The sequence below is a fragment of the Chiloscyllium plagiosum genome, unplaced genomic scaffold (genome assembly GCF_037043375.1).
Source record: "Chiloscyllium plagiosum isolate Xiang-an unplaced genomic scaffold, Cpla_swu_hap1 HiC_scaffold_1, whole genome shotgun sequence".
In the NCBI taxonomy this organism is placed as follows: Eukaryota; Metazoa; Chordata; class Chondrichthyes; order Orectolobiformes; family Hemiscylliidae; genus Chiloscyllium; species Chiloscyllium plagiosum.
The window spans coordinates 127365565-127381029 of NW_028270139.1; the positions used below are offsets into that span (position 1 = coordinate 127365565).

Below are 15465 nucleotides of genomic sequence, written 5' to 3' on the forward strand. Positions count from 1 at the left end.
AGTGGGCAGATTATTGTTGAGCGAGTCCTGTTTGATCCCTAACATCACTTTACTTATGATGATGGAGCAGTAATTGACCAGGTTGGATTTGCCCTGCTTTCTGTGTACAGGACGTTCCTGGAAAAATTCTACATTTTTGGGTATTCGCCAGTTTTGTTGTTGTACTGGCGAGGGATATGGCAATTTCTGCAGCGTATGTCTGCTAACCAGATTCCTGACACATATTTAAGCAAAGTCTACTGACAATGGAAGCAACTTGAAATAAATTCACTGAGCTGATGCCTGGAATGAAGGAGTTGACTTAATCTGGTTAGGCCTTTATTCATTAGTGTTTAGAGGAATGAGAGGTGATCTTATTGAAACATGCAAGGTTCTGTGGGGACTTGACAGAGTAACTGTTGAGATGATGTTTCCCCTCAGGGGATATTCTCAAGCTGGGAGACATAGTTTCAGTGTAGGGGGACACTCATTTAAAACTGAGATGCAAAGGAATTTCTTCTCCCAGATGTTTGGGAATCTCTGAATTTTCCACTCCAGTGAGTTGTGGAAGCTGGATCACTGAAATTAATTTAAGAAAATGCAGATAGACTTTTAAAAAAACTGCACATTTGAGAGCTATGAGAAGCTGACATGAACGAGGAGTTGAGGCATGGGATAGTTGGCCATGATCTTATAGAATAGTGGAGTAAATTTGAGGGGTGACTGTCTTGTTACTGCTCCCTTTCCTTACATTCTTATGAAGATGCTGCATAGATGGAAATTGTTTTTGATGCAATTCCATTGAGATGATGTGGCACAGACAATGAGCAATGGCACTCAAACAAACCTAGTCTGCAAGCAAAACCCCACTCGTTCAAACTAGTTTACTTAAATTAAACAAGTTAAAATTGCTCCTAAGCTAAGAGTTAATTATTGAATTAGAAAGAGTATAAGTTATTACCCATGCTTTTCTACTCATGTAATGTAAAACAGATCATCATTATTATGAAAGTTACACAGAGAACTGAAAAATGAAGCATGGCCACTGAATAATTCATGTTATCAGAAACTGATGAAAATGAACCTGTGTTCTAAAGTAATCCTTCAAAAAAAAATGGCATGCAAAATCAGTAAGTGAGTAATCTATCACTAAAGAATGCATTTTAACCAAAGGAGATCTCAATATCAGAGTGCTTTAGAAACCTCATCCTTTCAAAATAAAGATGATCTTATTTCTCTGATCCATGTGGAAAGACTGAAGGGGATTGGACTATGATGGTAGATACCTTAATTTTTTCAATAGCTTCCCATCAGGATCAGGTCAATTGCTATACAGGAATTCCTATAGAGGAGGATCTTCTGGTGTGGGGCTGAGAGCGCTAGTGATAATGAAGGATCATGATCAAAAGATTCTGACTGTAGCTGAAGTGAGAAGCAGGTAATGGTGGGGGAAGAGTTTACCATCAATTTGTTGGGCCGATAGTAAGCGCTACGACAACAGTCCTGTAAAGGTCCTGGGGAACGGTTCAATGATTTTTACTTTCTTCCTGCTGCATTGTTTCCTGAGGTTAAATAAGACCAGCTAACTGTGGTGAAAATTCAGTAACTGTTAAAATGACAGCAGACATCTTTATTAAAATGTACAGCTGACCAATCTTCCTCCTGCTTCTTTTAGAATCAACAATGTGTTAGTCAATCATGAGTAACTAAGTACCCTTTTTCAAAGAACTAGAGACTGTAAAAATAAACAGCCTTAATGTTTTTGCACAGCAGTTAAACTGAAGGTGATGGCTCAGAGGGTAATAATGCCCTCCAGTCCCTCTGGTATCCACTGCTCAAGTAAGGACTCAAGCATACCAGAAATCACCCTGCTCCCTCTTCAGAGATACCAAACGAGGACATGGTTGTGGAAGAGAGACAGGCAAACACCCCTTTCACCACCCACTACCTGGACTTCTTATTGGCTTCTTGGTCAAACTCAGGACGCTTCTGTTTTCCCATGGATCTACAAAAAGTTCCACTAAAGATTAGAATCTTGCTCCTAGTCAAGTATCACCTTTCAAAACTGATTTTGAACACAGGCCCCTTAGAAAATGAATCTGGGGAGATGGGTTTGGGGAACAAGAAAAGTTATGCTGATATTTTGTATTGGTCGTTAAGGTGAAAGATAGTTCGAACCACCCATTAACATAAAGAATATGGAGGAGGAACTAAGCGCCATCACCATCACTAGAGACAAATTAACAGGACTAAACACAGATAAGTCCCCTTGACACTGGTTTGCAAGCGAGGATCCTAACAAAGGTAGCTACAGAGAGTCTCAACCAGAGTGTATATGGGGGAACCAGTAAATGTGTTGTATTTGGAATTCCAGAGGCATTCGACAGGCCACCACACAAAAGGTTAAGTCATAAGTACCCACCGTGTTGGAGGTATTACATTGGCATGTACAGAGAATTGGCTCATGGGCAGGAAACAGCAAGTAGGGATAGTGGGTTCTTTTTCAGGTTAATGACCTGTGACTAGTGGGTTCCACGGGGCTCAGTGCTGGGACTGCAACTATTTACAATATATATTAATGACTTGGAGGAAGGAAGTGAATGCATTGTAGCCAAATTTGCAGATGACACAAAAATAGGTGGAAAAGCAGGTTTTGCGAGGGATACAAACAGTGTATAGAGAAATATTGATAGGTCGGTGATGTTGGTAAATGGAGTATAATTTGGGAAAATGGAAAGTTTTTTCACTTTGGAAGGGATTACAAAAAACACAATACTACTTAAAGGGAGAGAAACTGCAGAAAGCTGCAACACAAAGGGACTTATGGGTGTTTGTGCACAAAACACAGAAAGCTAGCACACAGGTAATCAGGAAGGCTAATGGAATGTTGGTCCTCATTTCAAGAGAGTTGGAGTATAAGAGTAGGGAAGTCTTAACACAACTATACAAAATGCTGGTGAGACCATACCTGGAGTAATTTGAGCAATTTTGGTCCCCTTATTTAAGTAAAGATATTTTGTTCATAGAAGCTGTTCAGAGAAGTTTCACTCATATGATCTCTGGAAATGCAGGGATTGTCTTCTGAGAAAAGGCTAAACAGACTGGAACTGTACTCACTGCGATTTAGAAGAACGAGAGATGATTCATTGACACGTTTAGGACTCTTAAGGGATTTGACAGAGTAAATGCTGAGAGGATATTTCCCCTTATGGGAGTGTCCAGAGGACATAGTCTCAGAGTAAAGGGGCCCCAATTTAGGGCTGAGATGAGGAGAAATTTCTTCTCTCAGAAAGTTGAGAGTTTTTGGAACACCTTGCCACAAAGAGCTGTAGTATCACCTTCATCTCCTCCCCCACTCACCTATTGTACTCTATGCTACTTTCTCCCCACCCCCACCCTCCTCTAGCTTATCTCTCCACGCTTCAGACTCTCTGCCTTTATTCCTGATGAAGGGCTTTTGCCCGAAACGTCGATTTTGCTGCTCGTCAGATGCTGCCTGAATTGCTGTGCTCTTCCAGCACCACTGATCCAGAATCTGGTTTCCAGCATCTGCAGTCATTGTTTTTACCCCATGGAGCATTCACTGCCCAAGGTCATGACTTATGGCCAATCAGAGAAGGAACAAGACCTATCACCTTCATCTCCTCCCCCACTCACCTATTGTACTCTATGCTACTTTCTCCCCACCCCCACCCTCCTCTAGCTTATCTCTCCACGCTTCAGGCTCTCTGCCTTTATTCCTGATGAAGGGCTTTTGCCCGAAACGTCGGTTTTGCTGCTCGTCGGATGCTGTTTGAATTGTTGTGCTCTCCCAGCACTACTGATCCAGAATTTTAAATCAAAGACACAATCTGATCTTTATGTAACTGAAACCAGGAATTCCAAACTGTGCTGCGATCATGCTGATCATTATCAACAAAACAGACAGGGCATATGAAACCTGAACAACTTGACATGGTTTCAATTGTGTTACATTAATAAAGTACCATTGGGAGTTTTATAAGAACAGTATGTTTTCTGGGAATGTATCTTTTTAGCTTGTAAGAGATTGAGGGACTGAATTAGAAACACAGGAACTAGAGGATAGATGCAGGAGTTGGCTATTCAGCCCTTCGAGCCTGCACCACCATTCAATGCGATCATGGCTGATAATGCAATCACAGTACTCCTTTCCCGCTTTCTCTCCATACCCCTTGATCCCTTTAGCTGCAAGGGCCATGTCCAGCTTCTTCCTGAATAAATCTAATAAACTGGCCCCAACAGCTTCCTGTGGAAGAGAATTCCACAGGTTCACAACTCTGAATAAAGAAATTCTTCCTCTTCTCAGTCCTGATTCTTAGACTGTGACCCTAAATCTGGACTCCCCAGACATCAGGAATATGTTTCCCGCATCTAGCCTGTCCAGTCCTATCAGGATTTTATATGTTTCTGTGAGATTCAACCCCCTCATTCTTCTAAATTCCAGTGAGTACAAGCCCAGTCGATCCAGTCTTTCCTCATATGTCAGTCCTGCCATCCCGGGAATCAGTCTGCTGAACCTTCGCTGGACTCCCTCAATAGCAAGAATATCCTTTCTCAGACTAGGAGACCAAGACAGTGCTCAAGATGTGCTGTGAGGAGGGTCCGAAGAGGCTTACTAAAAAAATTGCCTACTTCTGCTCCTCATTCTTATGTTCTTATATTTTAGGACTGCAGTTTGTAAGTTAGGGTAAATGAAGGTCAGGTGACTTGTTCTGCAGTTTACCTGCTGGTTAACTGGGCCGTTTGGTTGTTAAGAGATCAAGGAAGACTCTGATTATTTTACTGAGAGGAAGGTATGAGGTATTTCCACCTTGTGCCAATTATCACAATATCTGAATATGACATAAGCAGACTCCAATGCCTCCAAAGTTCCCCAAAGATGTTATAGGGATCAAGTGTTAAACAGTGTTCCTATAAGCTATCAATTTACTTCTAAGATGAAAGGGAACCCAGATCAAAACAAACTAATTGGCATTTTACTTAGATACAAAGGTATTTCCTGTTGACATGGGAATGGATGTAAAGGAAACCACTTTTGAGATTAGGTTACAGGTTTCCTATAAACTATGAGAAATGCATTTAGAAAGTAGTTGGCAGTTCTGTCTTGTGTAGTTTGTAGCCACCTCTGCATTGTACAGCAAAAGATAGAAGCTGTCAGAACTGAGCCAAGAAAGGGCTGATTCTATCATTCGCCACACGGAATGTGGATGAGTGCTCACCCTCAGATTTAAAACTGAGTTTTTGCAGAAGGAATCTCTAGTGTAACACTCACAGCAAAAAGTAGTTATTGTAATGAGAAGCAGTGCCATCAGGAGTTGAGAATCTTTTTTATACTGTTTCCTAGACCGTGAACTGCCTTCTCCAGTGACAACATAACATATACCAGTAGTTTTTCCATCATGTTAAAATTTTACATGGAGAATCTCATTTCCATCATTTAATGTACAAGTTATCTCCAAAAATATAATGTTTAGTCAAAGCATATATTAGTCATTTGTCATAGTAGAAGTTTCAAAAATGATGGGTTTTTTTTCTTCCAATTGTTAATTGGCAGCTTGGATTTTTGATTAAAATGTGTTAGTTTTTGTGGAGGTCATAGCAAATACTATTAAGTTACAGATTAAATAGCTGAGGAGTATGTTAAATACAAGTTAGAAAATCCTAAAATATAACACAAGTTGTGAATCATATTATTTAAGCATCTGAGTTCACACAACTGAACAGATATGGAGTTTAAGGTCAGGGATTGCCTGGAGCACAGATTTGTGCTATCTGTATTTCTACTTTGGACTTTGCCCCTGCTGCTGATACTCCTCATTACCTTTCAATATGACTATGCCACTGCAGTTCTGTCTGCTCTCTCGTATTCTACCTTCTGTAAATCTGAACCAGTTAAAACTCTGCAACACTAACGCACCAAGACCAATTCATCCAAAATCCCTGTGACCTACTTTGACTTTCAATCAGGGAACATCTTGATTTTAAGACTTACATCCTTTTAAATCCCTTCATGGTTTCACCATCTCTATTTCTGTAATCTCCTACTGCTTGTTCAGGGTATTTGTGTGCTATATTTCTGATCTCATCAACATTCCCAGTTTTAAACTCTCAATCATTGGTGTTCATGGTTTCAACTCTCTCAGCCACTATCTGCATTATGCTCCTTAAACCTCCCTTACCCTCATCTAGCTTTTCTACTTTCTGATATCTTTTTAAAATTATACTTCATGAAAGGGATAGAATGCAAACAAATTCAATCCAACTCAATTTTACAATCCTCAATTTGTAGTTTTCACACTGAAACAGCAATGGCTAGTTTGGACAGGGGTTAGAAAGAGCTCATGTTCAGTGATATAGTGACCTGAAAGTTTGGTTGATTGACTGGGGCGAGTCTTCCTGCTCCTCCCAGCCCATCGGGAGTGCCACATAACGTCTTTTGGAGTGGAATGCTATTGCCTCACTTTTACTGCTTGACTTCCCGAATCTGAGAAATCAATGCAGAAACTGTTAAATTTACAACATTATAAATCACACAACACCAGGCTATAGTCCAACAGGTTTATTTGGAAGCACTAGCTTTCGGAGCGCTGCTCCTGCATTAGCTAACTAGTGGAGTAGGATCATAAGGCACAGAAATTATATAAAAGATCATAGTGCCATGCAACTGATTCGAAATATTGAACAAACCTAAATTGCTACTAAGTCTTTCAACTTTTAGAATGGTTTGCAGGTATTATTCAGTAATATGTAAATCCCAGAACTTTCTTTCAAGTCACATTCCTGAGATAACTTAAGGTTTTATGAAAAAAGGTGACATCTCAGTTCAGACAATGCATTAAAGGTATGAGGTTAGAGTCTGTCTGTATTCAAACTTGAGTCACACTGGTTCTATTTCCAAAGTAGGAATTTATAAAATGTCACATGGATTGGCTGCCTGCAGATTGTGCGCTGTTTTGAACAAAGTAGAATGTATCAGCAAATACAATTCTGCAAATGCAAATTTATCCTATAGACTTATATGTGTGTGTGTGTGTGTGTATGTGCCTGCATGTGAGGGAAACAGAGAGTGTGTATGTGTGTGTGTGTGCCTGCATGTGAGGGAAACAGAGAGTGTGTATGTGTGTGCGTGTGTATGTGTGTGCGTGTGTATGGGAGAGGGTGTGAGTGGGTGCATGTGAGTGTGTGTGTGTGTGTGGGTACTCACACACACACACACACTCTGACACACATGCACACAAGACACACACATACTCACTCTCTCTCTCTCATACACACACAAACACACACTTGCAAACCCATGTGCCAAGAAAATGTTTTATTAAAGCAAGTCTAAAAACTTGCATAAACTCAAAAATGCAGTGACTATGTAAATATTTAAGCATCAGTGGTCTCATTGGAGTGGAGCATAGGTCAAAACGCTTTATGATGCAAAACTACAAATAACATAGAACATAGAACATAGAACAGTACAGCACAGAACCGGCCCTTTAGCCCACGATGTTGTGCCGACCATTGATCCTCATGTACGCACCCTCAAATTTCTGTGACCATATGCATGTCCAGCAGTCTCTTAAATGTCCCCAATGACCTTGCTTCCACGACTGCTGCTGGCAACGCATTCCATGCTCTCACAAATCTCTGTGTAAAGAACCCGCCTCTGACATCCCCTCTATACTTTCCACAAACCAGCTTAAAACTATGACCCCTCGTGTTAGCCACTTCTGCCCTGGGAAATAGTCTCTGGCTATCGACTCTATCTATGCCTCTCATTATCTTGTATACCTCAATTAGATACCCTCTCCTCCTCCTTTTCTCCAATGAAAAAAGTCCGAGCTCAGTCAACCTCTCTTCATAAGATAAGCCCTCCAGTCCAGGCAGCATCCTGGTAAACCTCCTCTGAACCCTCTCCAAAGCATCCACATCTTTCCTATAATAGGGTGACCAGAACTGGACACAGTATTCCAAGTGCGGTCTAACCAAAGTTTTATAGAGCTGCAACAAGATCTCACGACTCTTAAACTCAATCCCCCTGTTAATGAAAGCCAAAACACCATATGCTTTCTTAACAACCCTGTCCACTTGAGTGGCCATTTTAAGGGATCTATGTACCTACACACCAAGATCCCTCTGTTCCTCCACACTGCCAAGAATCCTATCCTTAATCCTGTACTCAGCTTTCAAATTCGACCTTCCAAAATGCATCACCTCGCATTTATCCAGGTTGAACTCCATCTGCCACCTCTCAGCCCATCTCTGCATCCTGTCAATGTCCCGCTGCAGCATACAACAGCCCTCTATACTGTCAACGACACCTCCAACCTTTGTGTCATTTGACCCATCCTTCAATCCCCTCATCCAAGTCATTAATAAAAATTACAAACAGTAGAGGCCCAAGGACAGAGCCCTGTGGAACACCACTCACCACTGACTTCCAGACAGAATATTTTCCTTCTACTACCACTTGCTGTCTTCTGTTGGCCAGCCAATTCTGTATCCAGACAGCTAAAGTTCCCCTGAATCCCATTCCTCCTGACCTTCTGAATGAGCCTACCATGGGGAACTTATCAAATGCCTTGCTTAAGTCCATATACACCACATCCACAGCTCAACCCTCATCAACTTTTCTAGTCACATCCTCAAAGAACTCAATAAGGTTTGTGAGGCATGACCTGCCCCTCACAAAGCCACGTTGACTCCATTTAATTGGGGAGACAGGCCGGCTACTTGCGGAGCGTTTCAGAGAACACCTCTGGGACACCCGGACCAACCAACCCAACCACCCTGTAGCTCAACATTTCAATTCCCCCTCCCACTCCACCAAGGATATGCAGGTCTTTGGACTCCTCCATCGTCAGACCACAACAAAACGACGGTTGGAGGAAGAACGCCTCATCTTCCGGCTAGGAACCCTCCAACCACAAGGGATGAACTCGGATTTCACCAGTTTCCTCATTTCCCCTCCCCCCACCCTGTCTCAGTCAAATCCATCAAATTCAGCACCGCCTTCCTAACCTGAGATCTTCTTCCCGACCTCTCCGCCCCCACCCCAGTCTGACCTATCACCCTCACCTTGACCTCTTTCCACCTATCACATTTCCGATGCCCCTCTCCCAAGTCCCTCCTCCCTACCTTTTATCTTAGCCTGCTGGACAAACTTTCCCCATTCCTGAAGAAGGGCTTATGCCCGAAACGTCGATTCTCCTGTTCCCTGGATGCTGCCTGACCTGCTGCGCTTTTCCAGCAACACATTTCCAGCTCTGATCTCCAGCATCTGCAGACCTCACTTTCTCCATTTAATCAAGCCATGCCCTTCCAGATGGTCATAAATCCTATCCCTCAGAATCCTTTCTAACACCTTGCAGACGACAGACTTGAGACTTACTGGTCTGTAATTGCCAGGGATTTCCCTATTTCCTTTCTTGAAGAGAGGAATTACATTTGCCTCCCTCCAGTCCTCAGCTACGACTCCATTGGAGAGCGAGGATGCAAAGATCTTCGCAAGTGGCGAAGCAATCACATTTCTCGTTTCCCAATGCAGCCGAGGACAAATCTGGTCCGGGCCTGGTGACTTATCAATCTTAATGTTTGACAAAATTTTCAGCACATCAGCTTCCTCTATCTCTATCCATTCCAGCATGCACACCTGCTCTTCAAAGGTTTCATTCACTACAAAGTTCATTTCTTTCATAAAGACAGAAGCAAAAAACTCATTTCGGGCTTCCCCTACCTCTTCAGACTCCACACACAAGTTATGCTATCCCTGATCGACCCTACTCTATTTTTGTCCATTCTCTTATTCCTCACATAAGTGTAAAATGGCTTTGTGTTCTCCCTAATCCGTTCTGCCAAGCTTTTCTCGTGCCCCCTCCTGGCTCTCCTCAGACCATTTTTGAGCTCCTTCCTCGCCTGCCTGTAATCCTCTAGAGCTGAGCTTGACCCTAGCTTCCTCCACCTTATGTAAGCTACCTTCTTCCTTTTGACGAGAAGCTCCACCGCTCTCGTCATCCAAGGTTCCTTTATCTTACCCCTTCTTGCCTGTCTCAGAGGGACATACTTATTCATCACTCGCAACAACAGTTCCTTAAACAGTCTCCACATGTTGATAGTGCCTTTACCATGGAACAATTGCTCCCAATCCATGCTTCCTAACTCATGTCTAATCGCATCATAGTTTCCTCTTCCCCAATTAAATATCCTCCCATTTTGCCTAATCCTCTCCTTCTCCATAGCTTTGTAGAATGGCCCCTCCCCTCGTCGGCCTGTCAACATACTGAGTTAGGAAACCCTCCTGAACACACCTTGCAAAAACAGCTCCATTCAAATCTTCTGCTCGAAGGAGGTTCCAATCAATATTGGGAAAGTTAAAATTTTGTGAGAAGATTTGTATCTCGGGTGCTCGTTGTTGTGGTTCTGTTCGCTGAGCTGGGAATTTGTGTTGCAGACGTTTCGTCCCCTGTCTAGGTGACATCCTCAGTGCTTGGGAGCCTCCTGTGAAGCGCTTCTGTGATCTTTCCTCTGGCATTTGTAGTGGTTTGAATCTGCAGCTTCCGGTTGTCAGTTTCAGCTGTCCGCTGCAGTGGTCGGTATATTGGGTCCAGGTCGATGTGCTTATTGATTGAATCTGTGGATGAGTGCCATGCCTCTAGGAATTCCCTGGCTGTTCTCTGTTTGGCTTGCCCTATAATAGTAGTGTTGTCCTAGTCGAATTCATGTTGCTTATCATCTGCGTGTGTGGCTACTAAGGATAGCTGGTCGTGTCGTTTCGTGGCTAGTTGGTGTTCATGGATGCGGATCGTTAGCTGTCTTCCTGTTTGTCCTATATAGTGTTTTGTGCAGTCCTTGCATGGGATTTTGTATATTACATCGGTTTTGCTCATGCTGGGTATCGGGTCCTTCGTTCTGGTGAGTTGTTGTCTGAGTGTGGCTGTTGGTTTGTGTGCTGTTATGAGTCCTAGTGGTCGCAGTAGTCTGGCTGGCAGTTCAGAAATGCTCTTGATGTATGGTAGTGAGGCTAGTCCTTTGGGTTGTGGCATGTCCTCGTTCCGTTGTCTTTCCCTTAGGCATCTGTTGATGAAATTGCGCGGGTATTCGTTTTTGGTGAATACATTGTAGAGGTGTTCATCTTCCTCTTTTTGCAGTTCTGGTGTACTGCAGTGTGTTGTGGCTCTTTTGAATAGTGTCTTGATGCAACTTCTTTTGTGTGTGTTGGGGTGGTTGCTTTCGTAGTTCAGGACTTGGTCTGTGTGTGTGGCTTTCCTGTTACATTTGTGGTGAATTCTCCATTCGGTGTTCTCTGTACCATCACGTCTAGGAATGGGAGTTGGTTGTCCTTTTCTTCTTCTCTCGTGAATCGGATTCCTGTGAGTGTGGCGTTGATGATCCAGTTTGTGTTCTCTATTTCTGTGTTTTTAATGATTACAAAGGTGTCATCGACGTATCTGACCCAGAGTTTGGGTTGAATTTGCAGTAAGCCTGTTTGTTCTAATCTTTGCATTACCGCTTCTGCTATGAGTCCAGAGATGGGTGAGCCAATGGGTGTTCATATATTTGTTCATATTTGTTCATATATTTGGTTGTTGAATGTGAAGTGTGTTGTGAGGCACAAGTCCAGTAGTTTGAGTATGCATCCTTTGTTGATAGGTTCAACGTCCTGTTGTCTGCTCTGTATATCCAGCAGGTTGGCTATTGTTTCTCTGGCTAGGGTTTTGTCGATAGAGGTGAACTGTTCTCCTCTAGTGTAGCTGGCTCAAAAACCTGGGATCTCCTCTCACCCAAATTTATCTCTTCCAACCTCTTCAGACAGGCAGAAGTTACAAAAGCTTAAACATATGCACCAAAAGATTCAAGAACAGCTTCTTCCCTGCTGTTAAGAATGGACCTTTTCTGAACAGACCTTTCAAATTTCAAATTTAGTCTTTGCTCTTTGTCCACCTACTCTGCAGCTGTAACTTTGTATTCCTTGCTCTGTTCTATTACCCTTATGCACTTTGAATGGTATGATGTGCCTGTACTGCATGCAAAACAAAACTTTTCACTGTACCTCAGTACATATGACAATAAATTAAAACAAGCAGCACTGTGGGTTCCCCTACACCCCAAAGACTTGAGCTATTCAAGAAAGCAGCTCACCAACATACTTTCCTGGCTAATTTGGGAAGGGTAATAAATGATGACCTCCCAATGATGCCCATACCCCATGAATTAAAACAAAAGATAAGAATGCAAGATGTTAATGTCTTCAGCCATTTTACAGGTGTAGTGATAAAAAAAACCTTATCCCTTCACATCTTTGTTTTAATATATATGCCCTAGTGGGCTCTCAAACATTTTCTTTCACACCGAATACAAAATCTCATTTGACTCCATCTACTACTAGGTTTCACTCTCAGAGTTATAAAGGAGTAACAACTAAGGCCAATACACACCTCTTTTCATACTCCAAAATCCATGGTACAATCTATTAAGAGAGATGTTACTTTTGACTTTGCTGTAAGTTCTTTAAGCCATACACTGACTTGGAACTATATTGCCAGATGTTCACGGTCTACTGGGTCAAAATTCTGGAACTCCTCTAAAATCATTGAAAATGTCTCTGTACTACTTGGCTGTAGCAATTCAAGAATGCAGTGCTTTCTCAGACATCGTGTGGATGGGCAATAAGTGTTGGCCTAACCTGGAAAACCCATGTGGGCAAAAGTGGTACGACAGATGCTGGAGATTAGAGTCAAGATTAGAGTGGTGCTGGAAAAGCACAGCATCCCTCGGATGCTGCATGACCTGCTGTGCTTTTCCAGTGCCACTCTAATCTCTGCAAACCCACATGCCAAGAGAAAGTTTTATAAAGCAAGTCTCAAAAACTTGCATAAATTCAAAAATGCAGTGACTATGTAAATATTTATGCATCAGTGTTCTCATTGGAGTGAGCATAGGTCAAAAGGCTTTATGGTGCAAAATGAATTATTATGATTTGAAATGGTAGAAATATACTAAAGGTTCACAGCTTTGCTTTCAAGCAAATTATATTTCATGCATCATGACCAGAAGATAACATTATTGACACAGATTGCATCAGAGTTTTATTATTTAAAAACAAAAGCCTTTTCAGGGAGATCATAACTACTTTTCTTGATAAAATATAATTGACAAATTCATGGCTATTCAGCATTACAGTAGGGCTTCGATTATTATAATGACATTATTAAGTATCCATAATGCAATACTACAACATGACTAATTAGAAATGTAATTATCACCCACAAAGAACTGTTTTGTCTGACTATCTGAAGTTTCAATCTCTTCCGTTTGAGAATCGAGCCCTTCTAAAATGCTTTCAACTTTATTTATGCATCCAGACACAAAGTAGCAAGCAGAAATATACTCCTGCAAGTGAAAGCTAGGCCTCTGCTGGTGAACTACATATGGAGTGCTGGCAGCTTTCATCCTTGCCTGCTAATCTCTATCTAATGTTTTCAAACGTCCATGGCCTCTCCCAGTGCATTGTCAATTTGTAAATCTGGATCAGTGCCAAGTTGTCTTACTGTAGAGGCAGCAAGTACTAGAATGTAGTACGTTGTTTTTATAGTTGTTTCAAAAAGTGTGAACTTCATAAACAATGTGTCATAATGATGAAAGCTTGGAGATATGCTGAACATTCAGTGGTCCATGTAGCATCAAAGGTAAAAGATACCAAACGTGTTTATCAATATTGTTATCAAAGGGCCTGTTGTAACAAAAAGTGCAAGTCTATCAAACATTGTGTCACTTTGGTTAAAAAGTGGAGGCAGACTAAAGTTTCGGGGGCCCCTCTGAAGAGTGCATTGTTTGCATAGATAAAGGGTTTGTCGAATTGTGTTAAACTCAGCTTGGCACAACATAACTCAAGAAAATATTCCATTCCTTTCAACACATTCACTCCCATATTAAATCTCAGAACCTGAGAACTTGCTATCCCCAAACAGTCTGTGTACACACATACACCAGATTGAATAATTAGCTATGATAATACAATGCTAGGTTGGCAACACATTATAACTCATGTTACCAGAACAGAGGATGTTATGTGGTGCAGTAGGTAGCTGCTCTGGGTTCAAGTCCCACGACAGGAAGGCTTCTCAAAGTGGGGTTCAGACCCTAAGGTGGATCACAGGCTGAAATATCAAGTCTGTGACCTCCAAGGCTGATCTGTGAAGGTCTGACTGAACTCTTATAGTTGCCTGTCCATTCTAACAGACTGGCCATCCACCTCAATCTGCTGTCACAGGTCTCACTGATAAGTTGTGAGAACTTTCAAGTCTCAAAAAAGGGAGAAGGTCTGGGAAGCCCTGTTCTAACTGCCCTTGATGTTCACAGTATTTGCAATGTGGCCAAACAGAATGGTACAAAAGTGGGAGAGGCTGAGCCACAGTGTGACACTCCTCAAATTATATCAGCTGGTCTAGGAAACAAAATAGCAATGGAAACAGAGACAAGATTGTCCTTTGGAAGTCATTTCTGAAGAAGTCACATTGAACTTGTTACGTTAATTCTCTTTCTTTCTTCACTGATGCTGCCAGACCTGCTGAGTTTTCCCAGCACTTCCTGTTTATATTTCAGATCTCTAGCATCTGCAGTATTTTATTTTATAACAAATGTCACTAGGTGTGGGAAAGTCTCGAATGCCAGATCAATCCTTCAAATAATCTTCAAATGGACCGACCGATTATCATTGGTACCAGTCAGATATATCTGTTACTGAGGCAATAATACACCATTGGCAAAACTAGACGTCTCCCTTACAGCACAATTACAGAAACTTCTTAGTACAAACTAATCCATTCTGCAAGCCCTGAAATGCAAAGTAAAATTTTAGCCTAGTACAAAATCAAATTTTAGATTTGTTTGGGCACATAAACAAATATCTTAAAAGTCACTTCAACTTTTAAAATGTGTGCTTATGTCCAGAAAAGTATGAAGCGTGAAAAAGTCATGGGAGGTCAGCCAGCATCAGCAAGTATTATCATGTCTAATTTTAAAGGAGGCGGGGGTATGGTATTGTTGTGATTATACTACTGAACACATAATCTGGAAGCTGCTAGAATCAGAGAAAGCTAGTACTAATTTTACAATATACTTTAAGAATTTGAATTTGGTTTCAAAGTAAAGAGTTGGTATCAGTAAAATTGATCATGAAACTGTCAAGATTATCATTTGACACCTGAGTGACTGAGATCTGTTCCATGAAAGAAACCTGTCATCCTTACTTGATCTGGCTGATGTATACATCCAGATCCTTGTCAATGTTGTTGTCTCCTAAGTGTTCCCTGAAGCAGTCCATTTGCCATTTAATTCATCAAACAATAATTAACACTGTATACAAATAATTGAAGCAAGTCCACAACCACCTTCTCAAACTGGGGATGGGCAATAAATTTTGCCAAAATCTCAAAAATTAACTAAATTGATAATCTATTTGGCCACATTGCAAAC

The 15465-nt window shown here is 41.6% G+C and overlaps 1 protein-coding gene across 4 annotated transcripts in view; it reads right to left on the reverse strand.

Annotated features, from left to right (window-relative positions):
• The window catches only part of rab27b (RAB27B, member RAS oncogene family), a 136796-nt gene that overhangs the window by 32456 nt on the left and 88875 nt on the right, over positions 1-15465 (reverse strand). Inside the window, exon 1 of one of the 4 annotated variants that reach the window (XM_087990584.1) lies at positions 6362-6457. The exons of the other annotated variants lie outside the window; for them this stretch is intronic. Coding sequence (XP_087846710.1) covers positions 6362-6414 — 53 coding nt within the window. The 5' untranslated portion in view covers positions 6415-6457. Of the gene's footprint in view, positions 1-6361; positions 6458-15465 lie in introns of those variants that run through there. 4 annotated transcript variants of the gene reach the window in all.